Below are 17,631 nucleotides of genomic sequence, written 5' to 3'. Positions count from 1 at the left end.
TAACACTGACTCTTATCAGGCAGAGTTTAATTTGTAACACTGATTCTTATCAGGCATTCTTGTTACAGTTTTTTATGAATGAAAATAAAAAAGTCTTAGAATATAAATGTTTAATCAAATATATAAGCATGCCCTTTATTATATTAGATATTCAAGATATTCAATTTATAAAGCCAAAAAAAAAATGTATATACAGCCATTCCACGTCAAACAGGAAGTCTCCAAATCAAAAGTGCTCCGATTTGGCTCAAATTTGGAGTGGGGGTTCCTTGGCCCAAATAATTAGACCCGTATTTTTTTGTTTGGCGATTAGGGTGGTCCAATCCGAAATAGGGTGGTCCCAAAAATGGCATCTTTCGTCGATTTTCGCAAAAACCACAATTTTCAAAAAATCATATCTCCGGAACGGCTGAACCAATTTTAGAGCGCCACAATTCAAAAGAAATGTTATTAGTTGGGCTTTTAAGCAAAAATATGTTGAGGTCAAAAAAAACTAGCTAAATATTTGAAAAGGTCCTATGAAAACTTAATTTGCCGATTTCAAGGTCACGGGACCAAAGAGCCCATGTCTGAAAATATTTTTCCCTGATTCCTTGTAATATTTTATATAACATATCAAAAATTTGCGGATATCCATTAACACGTTTCGGAGATATGATTTTTTTAACATAAAAACTGGGTTTTTCGACGCGCCGCGCGCAAAATCCGGAAAATGACGAAATCGGCAAAAAATCAACTTTTTTCACTAAAACTGCGATAACTTTAAAATTTCAGCGATGACCTATACATGTCTGGGTACCGCCGCGCGCAAAAACCGGAGAATGACGAAATTGGCAAAAAAACAACTTTTTTCACTAAAACTGCGATAACTTTAAAATATCAGCAATGACCTATAGATGTCTGGGTACCAAAATTTTTGTAATAAAAGACGCAACTTTTGGTACCCAAACATCTATAGGTCATCGCTGAAATTTTAAAGTTATCGCAGTTTTAGTGAAAAAAGTTGTTTTTTTGCCAATTTCGTCATTCTCCGGTTTTTGCGCGCGGCGCGTCACAAAACACGGATTTTATTTTCAAAAAATCATATCTCGGAATCCTGTTAATGAACTCCTCCCATTTTTTAGTATGTTATGTAAAAATGTCCGGGGAATCCAATAAAAATATTTCCAGACATAGGCTCTTTGGTCCAGACACCGTCAAAACGGCATTTTTAAGTTTCATACGCCCTTTTCATAAGTTAGGCTAGATTTTTGAAACTTCTTACTATTTTTCTTTGAAAGGCCGACTTATCACCTTTCATTTGCGTATAAGACAATTGAAATCGGTTAAAATGGCGAGGAGTTATGATTTTTCGAAAAAAGTGTTTTTTTGCGAAAATCGACGAAAATGGCCATATTTCAGACCACCCTAACACGGCGTAGGTCACCCTAATGGCCAAACAAAAAAATACGGGTCTAATTATTTCGGTCAGGGAACCCCCAGAAAAATTTTGAGCCCGATCCGAGCACTTTTGTTTTTTTCCATGCTGTTTTCGTGGGGAATTGCTGTATATATATGGAAACGAACCTCATTCGTAGCTATTTTGAATTTTATAGTTTATTGAACTCGAAATCAAAATTAAACCAAGAATTCTAGCAAAACAATGTGATTTGGCCAAAGTCGAAAAGTCTATCTTGCTCGATTCTATTTTAAACATCAAATGACGTGAGCAGGATAGACTCAGAAATCTTGAGCAATTTTCTACGTTTTCGCAAATTGACTATTAATTGCTAAAACTACAAAGTAAAAAAAATCTTGGTAGGTGGAAAATTTCGTTGGATGACTTCTTTTTGAGTAATTTTACCTCAAATAATTAATTAAAATGGGAAATTCAACAGAAACTGATGATTATTACATCTTTTCCTGATGTAAAACTACATTTTTTTGACACAAAGTCTGTGTAATATTACCATGTAATATTACCTTAATTTGTTTAACTGTGTAAGAATAAAATTTGCATTGACCATACAAAATAAAAAAAGTTTCAGATTATACTTCTACCAAAATAATATGGACCATTTACAAACGTCATGGTCAACTTTTTGAAAAAAAAAAAACAAAAAGCACGTGCGTTAACAAAGCATGGAAAAAAGTTGCTAATTGATATTATACCATTCTAAAAAAGATCCGATGGGCTCGTCCGGGATTTGAACCCGGGACCTCTCGCACCCTAAGCGAAAATCATACCCCTAGACCAACGAGCCCGCTGTGATGGTGGGGTGAAACAAGTCGTCCAAAAACAACTTCTGCCAAAACAAGGGATCGATCAGTACCGTATTTATTGGGCAGTTTTATTTGTTGGTTTCGATGGTTTGGTCTTGTTTCACTTCTCCGCAATCATCATAGTATTATTGCCAACTCATGTTTCCAAATAACTTCCTTTGCGTGCAATAAATCCTTTTCACGTAATTTCGTCTTACTTGAGTTCATATTTCCCTTTACACCGGTCAACAACACCTATAGTATACTAACTCCGTTCCCCGTTTCTTTCCCCTTCCACAGCACATGGACAATGTCGTTGAACTGCACAACAAGACGCCCATCTGGAACGACGAGACGCAGTCGTACGTGCTCAACTTCCACGGCCGGGTCACGCAAGCGTCCGTGAAGAACTTTCAGCTGGTGCACGACTCCGACCCGGACTACATCGTGATGCAGTTTGGCCGGACGTCGGACGACATTTTCACGATGGATTTCCGGTACCCGCTGTGCGCGTTCCAGGCGTTTGCGATCGCGCTCAGCAGCTTCGACGGGAAGCTGGCCTGCGAGTAGGGAGGAGGTTTTATAGGGCGTTTTAGGCTTTAGGGAAACACCATGTGTTGAGAGTTGAGTTTTTTTGGAGAGGAATTTCGGAGCGAATTCTTTCATCAGGTACAATTAGTGTAGCGTTTAGCGGGGAGGAACGCACGAACTTCAATTATAGAGAGCAAAAGAGCAAAATTAGACAAACAAAAAATGGTAACAAATAGAGATTTCTATGAAAAGTCACACAAGCTTGAACACTGAAAGAAAGGTTCAAGTTGTAGTTTTAGTACGCGCAAGGAATTGTAAAGAGCTTGAGATTGAAATAGTTAAGGACACGAGATTTGAACGTAGTATTTATTGAGTTTTATTATTTCTCTAAGAATTGGCTCACACGACTAGAAAAAGAAAAAAAAATGACGCGATCGATTTTCGGCACGAGCGGCGTTCAAGTGGATTTTAATCGTTTCACGTTTTGTCTAGACATAACCTCACATTTTCCACGTAAAAAGAAAAACACAAATCTCAATCGCCCTTCTGCGACAAACGGAGATGGAATGTACGATAATAAGCAATTGGCACGCAAGTGGGCCATTTCTTACATTTTTTTCGTTCATGGGGATTTCCCACTCGAGTCCGAGTGGTGCCTGTCAGCATAATTTCGTGAATTCCCATTAAAGAGGAAAAGGACAAACACGTGCTTGGCCGCAATGGTCGTTACGCGCCACTGAGTCATCGGTCACCATAATAAAGCCAAACCAGAAATTTGCGGCCATGACCGCAGGAGCGAGATAGATCGATAGAGAGAGAGCTCGTCCCGCTAGGATGAATCGGAATAATTTGGGGCTTGCGGTGACCACAATTTGTCAACCGTTTCATGGTGTTGAAAAATAAAATAAAGAATATTGAGCAACAAACATTAAGGGACTACATCAGCAATGCAAATAGGGGCAGGGGGGGCAGAATGGACCGCCTAAGGGAAATGCACCAAAAACCATAGAATAACATAAAAATTTATGAATCCAGTGTAGTAGGCTTATGCTTTGGAATGTTCCCTTCAATGTTGTATACTTGGTTGATGAAATTTTTTATCCGTAAACTATTTTTGAGCCACTTTAAAAAAAAAGTTTTTTCGACTACTTTTCCAGGGTGCGGGGCAGAATGGGCCACCCTGCGGGGCAGAATGGGCCACCTTAAAAAACAAGCCATTTCGTCTAATACAACGTTAAAGGGAGATAAGAAATGACTTAAGGTAACTTTTTAACATAGTTTCCATGAAGTTAGACAACTTTAATAAAAATAGTCACTTACCAAAACAAACATTTTTGAAAATAGTTTTAATATGTTGAAATAAGTCACTATTTTCACAAATAAGCATCAAAACAACTAAAAAATCAACTAATGTTGCATTTAACGTTATTTGTGAACCTACCAGGAGTGAAATAATCCATGTAATCCAAATTTCATAACTTTTGATTGTTTTTGTAAGGCAGGAAAAGGGTGGTCCATTCTGCCCCCAAGTGGATTTTAATTTAACACTTCCACCACCAAGCCTCTAAATGATTTTAAGGTTCCGTTGTTGATTGTATACCTTGGTAGTAACATCTAGTATCGTTATAAGCATTGAGCAAACTTTTTCAAACAATCCAACTTTTTAGAAAGCTTATTTAAAAACCTCGAAAAAAACAACATTTGCGTGGTTTTTCTTATAAATTTACATTTTTGCTCATAATTCGAAAAATACAATGAATTCAAACGTCGTTTTCGGTATGGTGAAGTTATTTGACGTTCTTTATAAGACCCTTGCCTTAGAATTGGTCTAAATCCTTTCTAAAGCCCAAAACCAAGGGTGGCCCATTCTGCCCCCCTGGTCCATTCTGCCCCCCCTGCCCCTACCGAAATCAAAAGATTTTTGAAGATTTGACACACAACGACACGGGAACGAGCCATCCCAAGTAACATTTTTAAACCAACTGGCCACCACCTAGTTTTATTGAAGTTTTACGGTAGCATCTTGATTGCTTTTGAGTTTTATTTGGGCATTCACCACATCCAATAGGCAAGAGCTAATTAGTAGGTTCTAACAGGGTTTAATGCCTCGGACATAAAACCTTGTGACAATAAAAGCCGAATGGCTTTCAATAAGGTTTTATGAAAGTTTTAAAAGAGTCTTGAAACCCCGAGGGAAATGCCATACCAAATGGTTTTATCGCATGCTTCTTTAAAAAAACAGAATAGTGATTTTTTTTATTTAAATTTGATGATAACACACATTTATACTGAATATCTGAGATAATTAACATAGCGATAGAAGTTTAAAAATAATTCAAATATTTTTTTTAAAAACTATAATTACAAAACAATAATTTTTTATGAAGCGAGTTGATTTTTTTGGCTCTATCTCCTCTACTAGAGGTGGGCAAAACCACTCTTTTTTAGGAGCCGCTCATTTTCGTTCGCTCATTAAAAAGAGCCGCTCTTTTGAACGGCTCCGTCGCTCTTTTTCAAAATATGAATGAAAGGGTTATTTTTAAGAATGGTGTGATTTTCTGAGCTATTTCACACTGGAATTATATTCAATGATGATGTTTTTTTTTTATTTTGTGAAATCATTTACTTCTAAAATTTAAAAAAAAGTAGGAAACTGAAAATATGAGTTTGAAAACCTTTAAGTGGTGTTCAAATATTTGCATCAATGCTATTGAGAGTTTTTCAAAGCATCGATGCCAGTGTTCTCTCATATACTTTCTGGATAGGAATCCCAGCAAGCTTAGTACAAAAGAGCACAACGGCATCGATATATTGATGAGAAAGTTGCTATAAACACCCCAAAGAAATATAACGATTCAGATCTGAAAATGTCGGGACCTCTACAACCTGCTGTTTTTTATCTTTAGGATTGAAAAACTACACCAAGAGAAAAAATTGGGATAATTTTTTTACTTCAAATTGCATTTTCAATACTCAAAAACTAGTTTAACACTACAATTTGTTGGAAATTCAATATATGTATAACAAGTTTAAAAATTATTCCATCCTGGAACGGTTCTTTTAATAGACCGGAGTTTAAAAAAGAACCGCGGTTCTTTTTTTGTGAGCCGTGGTTCGTTCGCTCTTTTCAATGAACCGGCTCTTTGAGCGGCTCGTTCTTTTTTTGCCCACCTCTATCCTCTACATTTATCAATAAAAATTCAACCGCAGCTGAATTTGAGCCTCCGAGAAATAAGCTTTCAAACTATTTTGATTACCTCCAAAATCTATTATTTATCATCGCCATTTTTGCAAACCATCACCGTTATATCATTTGGTATGACAAAGACTTATTTTTTGCCAAAATAAAACCTATTTGGCATAACACGTTTGAAGACGTATGAAATGTGATTTTTCCATAACTCCTGACTAGGTTTTAACAAAGGTTTTATTAAGGCTTTGAAGAGGTTGTTAGGATTCAGTTGTGAAGCCTTGAACTCCTGTGTAGGTTTTATCAATAGGCCGTGACAACCTTTTGCGGAGGTCCTTTTTGGTTTTAAGAGTAGTTTATCGCGGTTCTGGGGAGTTTGTTACGACTAAGTGGTTTTAATGTAGGTTTTGGCTGATAGGCTTTATAGTGGTTGTAACAGCTAAGTGAGCTAAGATTAAAAAAAAAATACTTGGGATATGTAATTTCGAAAAAAAATGAGAGATACAGTCTTGTTTGAAATCATGTGAACTATCAGAAAACTAATTAAATTTATCACTTTATTTTGGAAAACTGAAGAAAATACACTTTTCCGTGGAATTCTAACCCAAAGTCTCATGGGTGGGACTAGTCTGTCGCGTGTTTTTCTCGGCTTGTTGTCTTTTTTAAATTAATAATTCTACGTTTGGCTTAGTAAAAAGATTTTTTTGTGTAATGGCCTATCTACAATCACTTAGCTTAGAACATCTAAGTAAAGTAGTTACTTAGGAAAGTACGCAACTTACGGCCGTCATCCACAATCAACTTAGAAATTTTGCTGGGCTGATATACGTTGCTATGCAGTTGTTTGTTTACCTTTGATATTGAAACGTCAACTTAGATTTTGAAATTTTTCAAACCATACGTCAGTTTCTAATTTGATTACTTTTCCATTGTAGAAGCTCGGCTTCATTTCCATTGATTCAAATTCCTAAGCTAAGTGAAATTTTCTAAGCTAAGTGATTGTAGATAGGCCATAAAGCGAAAAAAAAAAATATTTGAGAGAGCGTAAATGGTCCCTAAAAAGTTAACTCAATTTTTTTTAAGAATGTGCTTTTTATGAATTGTTCTCATCCTAACCCACAACTTTCCTGAAGACACCAAATCGATCAGAAAATCTCTCCCTGAGATGCAGATTTTCAAATATTTAAATACCCTTTTTATGGGCAGCAAATTGTAATCGAGACTTGCATGGACAACTATTATGAGATAATAAGAAATGTGATAGATAAATGAATGAAATAGATGAAATAAATATGAACAAAACCATATTTTTCCAATTTTCAAAACATTTATGCAGTTAATGCATTTTTCTCACGAAATGGTTTATACCGTAAAAAAATAATGCAAAATATAAATTAATTTAAGAAAATATGGTCCTCTCTAAAGTTTCATGTCTTTTTTCGATCTGTGGTCCCGAAGTTCAAAATTTATAAAATGAACAATACATTATCTATACACTCGAACCCCGATGGTTTGACATCAACTGTTGTCAAACGAACGTGGTCACTTTTTAGTTTGACATCCCTTTTACACGGAGTTCACACACACTACCAAACGTTTGTTTTGATAGTGTGAGTGAGCGCCGTGTAAAAAGTGACAGTTCGTCACTTTTTAGTTTGACTTTGTCAAACTAACCACCGGGGGTTGAGTGTACCCGAGCAGACGGAAATAACTTGGGAATAACATTTTTTGATATTCGAAAATACTAGGCCAATAACATTTTTTGTTATTTATAACAGGATTTGTTATTCGTCGTTATGATTTTTTTGTTATTGGATTGTTATTGAAATAACGGACCAATAATATTTTTAGTTATTCTTCGAACAAATCTTTGTTATTATTTTTTGTTATTTTAACAACTAATCCGATCATCCCAATAACAGTTGGCGGTATTCTTCCATAACAAAAAATGTTATTCCCAAGTTTTTTTGGCTGTCAACAAATATCAGACCAATAACAAATTTTGTTATGATAACATAAACTGTTATTAAACCCTTATGCAAAAAATGATTTTTCAAGAAGATTCCATAACATGTTTTGTTATTTTAACGGTATTTGTTATTGAAATGGCATGAATTTTGTTATTACCGTCTGCCCGGGTAGTTTACAATCGATTGAGTTTTCTTTAAATGATTTAAATGATTTTTACCTGATTTTTTTTGGGAAAATTTTGAAGGGTGACGTATACAAAAACTTGATCTATCTATCTGAAAATGTTGTCTTAATAGCGACAGATGTGACGAGAATAGGTAGAAAAGTTTTCCCCTAGTAGTTTATGCCACAAGTTGCAAACAATTTTTCTGCTTTCCGAAAAAAAACATGCTTTTAAGGGTGCACAGCAACGAAGGAAGTTGTTTTCTTCTTATTTCAAAATTGTCTAACTTACGAACCCAATCCTGCAACAACGGGATTGTAAAATTTGTCAAACTTTGTTGTAAATCATTTTGTGGACAGTACTTTAGGGGATGAATAAAAAAATATTTCAATAGTACCCGTAATTTTGAAGATACTAAAATGTCTGTAACAAAAATCTGGGTGCAAAAGCTCTGGTTGATGTGCACCGTTAATGGGATTTTAAGTCAAAAGTCCATGTGTTTAGTCATTTCATAATTCAAACCAAAATTGTATTGAAAAGTATTAATTTCAATACAAGGTTCAATTTACAGCACCTATTTGAGTGCTGAAAACTTTAAATTTTCAGACCTTGTATCAAAAAGTATTACCTTTCGATAGGGATCTCCTTGTGTATGTTTCCCATGAAGGGGGCATCCATAAGCCACGTGGACACATGTTTGGAAATTTGAGACCCCCTTCCTCTCCCTTGTGGACAATTGTCCATACAGGAAAAAATCTGAATCGATCGATCCTGAGAAAAAAATAGTAATCATTTGATAAAGGACTCTATTCGATTCAAAATCTACAAAATCCAACCCAGAAAATATTGGGTTTCATAGGGTCTTTAAAACTTTTGCATTTTTTTGTATTGCATTAAATTATTAAAGGTTGATTGAGTAGTCAAATGGCTTGACTAGTTTAAACTCCTATTGAACTCAGCTCGTGCGAAAAAAGATCGCAAAAGTTTACATTCGTAAGACTCAAGTTACAAATTCGAGAGTAGTAGCACTGTGAATGAAAAGACAAGATTTAAAATATTTATGTATAGATTCAAAAACAAGACAAAAAAACAAGAGAAAAACAACAACAATGAAAGCAGTATTAGCGACTGAGAATTCAATGACAAGGTACAATAATTGCTCATTACTTTGAAAGAAGAAGAAAAAAAACACAGGCCTAATGTTCGCGCTCAAAGTGAGGTAGTGAACAATGCAGAACAAAGTAAAACATAATGAAAATTAAAACAAGATAACTGCAAGCGAAGCGAGGCATCGTTCGGAAAAACGAAAATTGGTAGGAATAAACAAAATATTTATTGTAAATTTGAAATAAACAAAACAAACAAACATAGCATCATGCTTGCCCAATCTTCAGTTAACTAAAACGGTGAAATTAGAAAAAAAATACGCGATTATTCATCATCAAAATCTTACGTAGCGAAGAAACTACAAAGAAGTTTCAAACTAGAAGTAAACAAAAAAAATATCGAACAAAAAAAAAACTAACATTGCGACTCGAAACGAGGAAATGGAAATGGTTGTGTCATAATCAAAATAACATACAGAAAACAGAAAAAAACGGTTAGAAAAGAAGTAGTTGGACAAAAATTGTATCAAAACAGAGTCACTCAAAATGAGGTCGCCCCTCAACGTTGCGTGCGAATGCTTTCAGGTTAGCTACGTAAGGCCATCCTGTACATAGTTTTGTATTGTGTGTTAAGAAACTTTTAGTTGAAAATTAGTGGGTTTTGGTTTTCCTTCCTATCCATGTGAATATCTCATTCCTTTAATTTTAAATCCTTCTGAAATTTTCAGTTAAATTGGTTTCCCCCCCAATTCCTCGATGCCTTTGTGCTCTCTTGTACTAAGCTTGCTGGTTTTTCTAGTTAGCTAGCATAAGAGAGCACAGGGGCATCGCCCTATTGCTAGCCAGTAAGTAAGAAATTAAAATGGAACAAAAAACTAAATATAAAATCGGGACTAATTTAATGATGCGAACAGAAATTGTGCTAAAAGCCAAAATTATTTACAGTACAACCGAAGAAAAGACGTTAGTTAGCAGTCGAATCAAGATGAACAAAATAAAATAATAATGATGCCGTGAAAAGCATAGGAACGTTATCAACTAACGAACGATGAATGACAAGAATCTTAAAGATTTGATTTCAGCTGCCTTATAAATATTAATTTATTTTTTTTAAAAACATTGTTTTGGAAAAATCTTGCTCTCAAATGCATACAAAAACAACATACTTACAAAATAATCTTCACATCTTCAAAAAAAGAAAAACAATAAGATAACGATTTTTTATCTTTTTTTTTAGTTTCAACACGAAAATGAACTTCAAACTTATGCTACCAACTCCCAGGCTCAATTTAAAGTAGAGCGTGGTTCTAATTTGTCTTTTAGCAACCTCGGGCCGCACCAAATTTGCAATAGTACTACTTTTAGGTCGTTATATGTGAGGATAAGTTGATTTAAAAACTTTGAAAATAAAAAAATATTAATAAATAAATCGGAAGCAGAGTTGCTGATTTTTCGTCACTAAAAAAATCGACACTATTTTGGTAATGTAGAGAAAATCTCTTTGTTTCCTTTCTTTGGCTGTATCTCAGCAACCATTGCAATTCATTGGTCGAATTTTCAATTTCTCTAGAGCGCTGAATCTTCTGATCTTTTCGAAATTTGACTTTTGTGTGTGTGGGTCTCGTGGCGCAGGGGTAGCGGCTTCGGCTGCCGATCCCGATGATGCTATGAGACGCGGGTTCGATTCCCGCCTTATCCACTGAGCTTCTATCGGATGGTGAAGTAAAACGTCGGTCCCGGTTTCTCCTGTCTCGTCAGAGGCGCTGGAGCAGAAATCCCACGTTAGAGGAAGGCCATGCCCCGGGGGGCGTAGTGCCAATAGTTTCGTTTTTCGTTTTTCTTTCGTGTGTGGTTGCACACCAAACCAAACGGGACCACGCGGTCGCTTCTTACAAATTGAGTTGTTTCCATGTATTTTAGATTTTAAATCCTATACATGCAAATAACTCGCATAGGCATTTGGCAGGTGTTAGCTCTGCCGAGCTTCGGTTACCCATTTCTACGTAGGCTAGCCGTGCGCGAGGTACTTCAGCATGAATCGACAAGCCCCGCCCTAAAGAACGTTTGCATCAATCGGATTCAAACGTTATTTAGCACTTCCGAGTCCTTGTCAAATGGACAAAGACCCAGCACGTATATAGTTGATAGTAACAGTATTCCTAATTCTACCAATCCAAAGGACGGGGGATCGAACCCCGGTTCGAGCGAATTTGATGTTTCGTTCATGTTTAGAGTTTCAAAAATTCATATTTTCTGATTTTTCTCGTTTGGAGCAGATGGGAATCGAACCCAGGATCATTCGCTTACACCGTAACACCGTCACGGCTGCTCCATATTTCCAATTGGAAGTTTCTCACCCGAAAAGCAGTATCATCCGTCAAACCGGCAGCGATTACATTCACTATTTCTTCACGAATCCGGCGACTTCTCGAGCCGCCTGCATTTTGAGCCGCTCAGAAATCGAGCCGCCAATCTCAGCAAACGTTGCCTACTCCCGCCCTCTTCACTCACTACTCAACTCCTTCAACATTTTCCTCAGCAATTTTCACAACTTAACAACAATAAAAACTTGAAAAATCCATCCATTTTTCTCTTGAAGGCCACCTCCTGTATCGGCAGAAATATCTGACCAAAATTTAACAAATGGCTTTAAAAAAATCCGTTCTCAGATCCTCATTTGAATATTTTATCTGCCAAAATAGTATTGAGACTTGTATGGACAAATGCAAAATGTCTTCTTTGATCATCGAAAATTCATACATAGTTTTATTCAAAATATAAAAAATAATCAAGGTGTTGAAGTATATTTTTAGCAAAATTGCAATTGTTTTGCACATAGTATTTTAAAGAGCGATAATAAAATAAACAATAAATATATTTTGGTGAAGACATCGTTTACGCAAAATTTTAAATTTGGTGTGGAACCGAGACTATTCTACAATGTGGCATGACAAATATAACTATAGCGCCAAAATCCATAAATAATCATACATATTTATGAATTCAGTCTACCGTCAGTCGGGGTCATGCCACTATGAGTCAAAAAACGATACACCTCTCGTAATTTCTTAATAACAAATACAATTTAAATAACATTGAAAAACTTTTAACGAAGAAATGTTCTTAGATAGTTTATTAAAATTTTCCAAAAATATGGTGGAATTTGATGAACTCTAACTTAAATGCCAATCGCTTGAAAATTGACCCAATCTCACCCCTTAGAGGGGGTGACATTGAAACTAAAATGATGCTCAAAATCAAAGATATGGTAAAAACCAGTCATCCAACAGTATTTCTTGTTTGAGGGAATCGTATTGACATGCTACAATGTTTGAAGTAGAGGTTTTCAAACATTTAGGTATTTTTAGGATTTTTCGAGAGGTAATGTTTGGTCAAAAATGTACCTCGACTTTAGACAGCTGCCAAAATTACAGGATTTGTTCTAGGAACAAGATTTTTTCAGCTAAGTCATCTGATGTCCCCTACACAACCCTTTGAACAGAATTTAGTTTCATTTCCTGAGAAATGGTAAAATCCGTAAAAAATAATTTTGATCCAATCTCACCCTCCAGACCCAATGTCACCCCCACTGACGATAGTTGCTTATGCTTTGGGCTGTTCCCTTGAATGTTGTATGCTTGGTTGATGAAACAAAATATTTGAAAACTATTTTTGATGCTCTTAAGGGGTTACACACATGTAGAAAATCTCAATTTTTCATATTTCCGAATATATATTAAATCCTTTAAATAGATGAATTCCAATCACTCCTGAAAGTTTCATGAAGATATGTCATGATTTAAGTGAATAGAAGACGATTGAAGTTTAAAGTTCTGCCATGCGCAAAGCGGACTGTCAAACTTTGTGAGCGTTTTTCTCGGTACACCGAGTTGATTTACGGGTGCCATGATATCTCGAGATTGGTTAGACCAAATTGGCTGAAATTTGGGGTGAAGACTCTCAAGATATATCCCGTGTGCATGACGGATCCCGATTTTGAAATTTAGCTTTTTTTAAAAAATACAAAAATCAAAAACTGACTATTTTTTATATGAAAAACAGAAAAATATTTTTATCTTTTTTTAAAATAAACTTTTTTTAAATCGGCTTTCGTCATGCACACGGGACTGGTTTAATGAGTCTTCACAAAAATTTTGAGCCGATTTGGTCGAAGCAGTGCTGAGATATCGTGGCACCCGTTTTTTTAAACTGCCAAATTCAAATAGCTATATCTCGTCAATGATGCAACCAAATGTCTTCAAATTTATGTTGATAATAGTTAAAATTGTTTATTTTAATGCCCTGAAAACAAACTAAAAAAAAATTTGAGTGTGTTTCAATACCAACCCCTGACATTTTTGTCAGTTTACATGTATGTAACCCCTTAAAAAAATGTTTTTCGACTATTTTTCCAGAGTACCTTAGAAAACAAGCAATTTCGTCTAATACAACGTTGAAGGGTGATAAGAAATGATATAAGCGATTTTTCCATAGTTTCCATGAAGTTTGATAACTTTTATAAAAATAGTAACTTACCGAAACAAACATTTTTGAAAATAGTGTTAATATGTTAAAATAAGACACTAGAGACGTCAAATATTGTTGAAAATACTTCCAAAATCTTTTTTTTTTGTGAATTTTTCGATAGGTATTTTGAGTTACATTTTCATTAAATCCAGTCTCCCACATATTTGGAACACTCTCAAATTCGGGAAAAAGAAATGCAAAACGCAACTTTCCTTTATATCCTGTTGTTTTACACGAAAAAAAAAATCTATTCTTGAAATCGTGAATAGTGATCATGAATTTGAGAACCACGAAGGAATATATTCACGGTTATAGTGCAAATACACAATACTCACGATTACACGAATACGGGAATTAATTTTGTTCTGTGTAAGAACCTTATTTATGCCATTCTATTGCTATTGCACTCGTAAAAATTGTTCTTTTTTGGTCAAAGTTGGAAAAGTAATTGATTTTGATGTAACTGTGTAAACTGGCAACCATATTGCATTTATTAAATCAATGTGCTTTGCGTCAAAAAGCTTTGCAAGGTTTAGAAAATAGCTTATAATTTAATCATAATGGGCTTACAAGATTGTCCCGGGTGTATTTATGCAACGCATCAAATCCCTCCCAATTCAATAATTAATCCGTTCAACTCGGCATAAACAACAAGCACCAGATTTATTACTAATTACAGGCGAGGATCATCCACCACTCAAAATCCGCCACCGCAAGGCCCGCCTAATTAGGATTAGCGGTATTTTTTTTGTTCGCTGATCTCGTGGTAATTATGTACTCAAAATGGCTCCACCCACGCAAATCCAACCAAAAAGTTTTTAAGGGTATGTTGGCTGGCAAAACAAGCAGCAAAAAAAACTTGTAATCCATTATCCGGCGCGATAAACACCCAAAGCCGTTTATTATCTCCGGTCCGAAAATGATTCGACCCCCCGCCCCCTTGGACCATGCAATTTTCCAACTCCCCCACCCAAATTGAGATAATTCCATCGTTTGGTGAGATTTGCTGGTTTGCGGGGTTTCGTCGTCGGGTAAAAGGACGTTATGATGGATTGATGGACATCAATTTATCCGGTCGAAATGTAATTGCGTCAGAGACAAGTTGATGTCCACGTGTTCCCAAAGCATTTTTTTATGTTAAAAATATAAACCTTCAAAAATTGTTCTTTTTTTCTATAAAAAAGTCACGAAATCTCCTCGCAATTTTGCAATCACAACTTACCAACAATTTTAATAGATTTTGAAAACTTTTTGTAAAAAGTTCTGAGTCCACTTATCTCAAACGTCAATTGTTGGGAGCGGAACCGAAAGCATTTGCGTTATGAATTCGCAATTGGCCGTAATTAAGTGACATTCAGGAAGCAATTATACTAGATTGTTGCAGCGTTTAATCCTGGCTGCCAATCGCTTGGATTTGGCGCCCCATCCAGAATGATTGATATCGATGAGCATTATCTGCAGCTTCTCCCCAGAAGAAGGGGTGGTCATTGCTGTTTTGGACTTTTAAATCTTCCACTTCATCAACATCACAAACGCTTTCAAAAGGCCCGGTAATTTAATTAGTGCGGTACAAGTGCAACCAATTTGGAACCAGTAATCGCTATGAGGTGGAAATTGGATATTCAAATTGAAACAGATTGATTTTAATTGTTAACCACACCGGGCAGGCATTGTTGGTGCTTCGAAACTGTGAAATTATACAAATTAGTGACGGAAATCAAAATTAATTAGTTGAGTGATCAATTATTCGAACAATGTTCATTGTTCTTTTTGGTGCGAGACCGTTTAACGCTTCAATAATTTGAATTTTATTACCACTGGATAGGTTCCTAAATAGAAAAGAAGGCTCAAAGAGACCCGGAACGAAAATCAAACTTTTTAAAAACTGTCGGATGAAAAAAGTTAACAAAACTTCTGTAAGCTGTCTACTGTAGATAACTAAAGTTAGCTGTATCTCGTTAGGAATGAGTGTATACAAATAGCGAAAACAAATTGTAAAGAAAAAAGCTCGATTTTTCCAAAATCAGATTACACTATTTGTAATTAATTTGTACGCGTCTATCCCCACTAACAACACTATTCACCCCGGTAACGAACGTATCAAAACTCTTTCACAACACTTTCAGACTTGCAGTTTCAATAGGGATACAGGTGCGATAGAAAAGTGTCTGTAATAGGTCGTGATAGAAAAGAGCCACAGGTGGGAAATGGTACAGGCGAGCGCGCGTGGATGGAAATAAATGGGAAAATTTGAAAGGAAAAAAAATCAATTAAAAGTTTGTTTTACTAGGTGCAAATGGAGTTGTGAAAAGGTCGGTGGAATTGTAAAAGTATTAAATAGTTTTCCATTCAGAGCGGAATGGGATGCTTCTACTTTCAATGGATGTCGTTTGAAATAAATACAAAGTATGGTATTTGTTTTTGGTAAGTTGTTTACAATTAAGTGAATTGAAGCGATTTGTTTTTAAATGATGCGTTTTTTGATTTACAAAAAGATGAAAAACCAGATGACATCTTCACGGTGTTTTTTTTTTCGAATATTTAAGAATGATGACCGAAAAGCCAAGTAGCCTAATGCTTTTAACATACACGGAGAAAAAAGAGTACCCAAAATTTTCAAAAACGTACCATGGGATATGAACACTTTGTTCGAGGTTCCAATTTTTATGAACGCTTGTTCGCGATTTTGGGAACTCTTTTTTCTCCGTGTAGCAGGTTGTAGGTCGAGAAAGTCGGAAGTTGAACATTGAAAAAAATGAATAACTTATTTCCAACGTGTTTTCATCGCCGTTTTCATATTTTAGTAAAAAGCTGGAAATATAGAGCAGAAGATATGAAGCCGACAAAAGCCGAAAAGTTCATTGTAGCACTCATTTGGATGCTGAAACGTTCTTGTGTAAAAAAGTAATACTTTTCGGCACTGTTTTGGTTTTTGAAGTGAGCAATAATTATATAATTGGGCTGAAACATTTTGGAATTATTAAAAAAATCCGAAAAACGTCAAAATTTCAATGGAAATAGACGTGTTAGGTACAGAATTTTAGATTTCAAACAAATTAAACAGGAAATCTGGAAAACGGTATTTTTTTAACAAATTTCTTGAAAAAATCCGAAAAATCTCAGGAAATTAGGAATCTATTGGATTTTTTTTCTGATATTCTGAAAATTATTTTAAATAAAATTGTAGAGGCAACTTGAACCACTTTTGCCAAGATCAAAATCGAGATTTAGAACGTTTAACCCTCTTCAGCCCAACCTGCCTCAAGAAGGACTTCGTTCTAAAAAATCGACAAAAATCAAATTTCCAACCATTTTTTTATGTTTAAAAAGCATTGGAAAGAAGAACTCTTAAAATTTTAAGAAAATTTGAGGGTTGAAAGTTTGACTTGTTCTGCCAATGTTTTTAAAAATGTATTTTTTTCTGGGGCCAACTTTGGCAGTGATTTTCACTAACATTTTCTCTATTTTATGTTAAAAATATTTGAAGTAATTTTTGTAATGTCCCAGTCCCCTTCGCGCATTTTTCTACAATTTAAATGATAATGGTATAAATTTATAGCAGAAAATGTTAAAAACAAGCAAACAAATTATAAAGTGACAAACATGAGAAAACTAAAAAGGCAAAAGGTAATAATAGGAGATGGTAGAGTAAGCCAAATAATATAAAAAAAAACAAACATAAATTAAACAAGATAAATACTAAAAATGGAACAAGAAAAACACAAAATAAGAGGAGAAAAGTTTTTCGTAGAAAAACAGTTGCTCAAAATTCGTTGCTTCGTCAAGAGTAGGAAAAAAAATTTGAAAAAATATGGGTTTAATTATTACTAGACACTGAATTTATCAAAATGGATGAAATCCGTAGTTATTTTTCTTATAGGGCGAAACCTTGGATGTAAATA

The 17,631-nt window shown here is 35.1% G+C and overlaps 1 protein-coding gene and 1 non-coding gene across 2 annotated transcripts in view; one reads left to right on the top strand and one right to left on the bottom strand.

The window, feature by feature from the left end:
- Positions 1–3,188, top strand: part of LOC6052171 (protein king tubby 1) — a 55,641-nt gene extending 52,453 nt beyond the window's left edge. The window contains exon 6 of the mRNA XM_038256503.1: positions 2,542–3,188. Within this exon, the coding sequence (XP_038112431.1) occupies positions 2,542–2,811 (270 nt within the window). The 3' untranslated portion in view covers positions 2,812–3,188. The remainder of the gene's footprint in view (positions 1–2,541) is intronic.
- Positions 2,172–2,243, bottom strand: Trnap-agg. The gene has a single exon. It is a non-coding gene; the product is annotated as a tRNA-Pro (tRNA).
- Positions 3,189–17,631: the final 14,443 nt, after the last annotated feature.

This window comes from Culex quinquefasciatus, chromosome 2 (assembly GCF_015732765.1).
Source record: "Culex quinquefasciatus strain JHB chromosome 2, VPISU_Cqui_1.0_pri_paternal, whole genome shotgun sequence".
Lineage (NCBI taxonomy): Eukaryota > Metazoa > Arthropoda > Insecta > Diptera > Culicidae > Culex > Culex quinquefasciatus.
The sequence above is the reverse complement of the archived record's forward strand: the minus strand, read 5'-3'. Positions and strand labels throughout refer to the sequence as shown.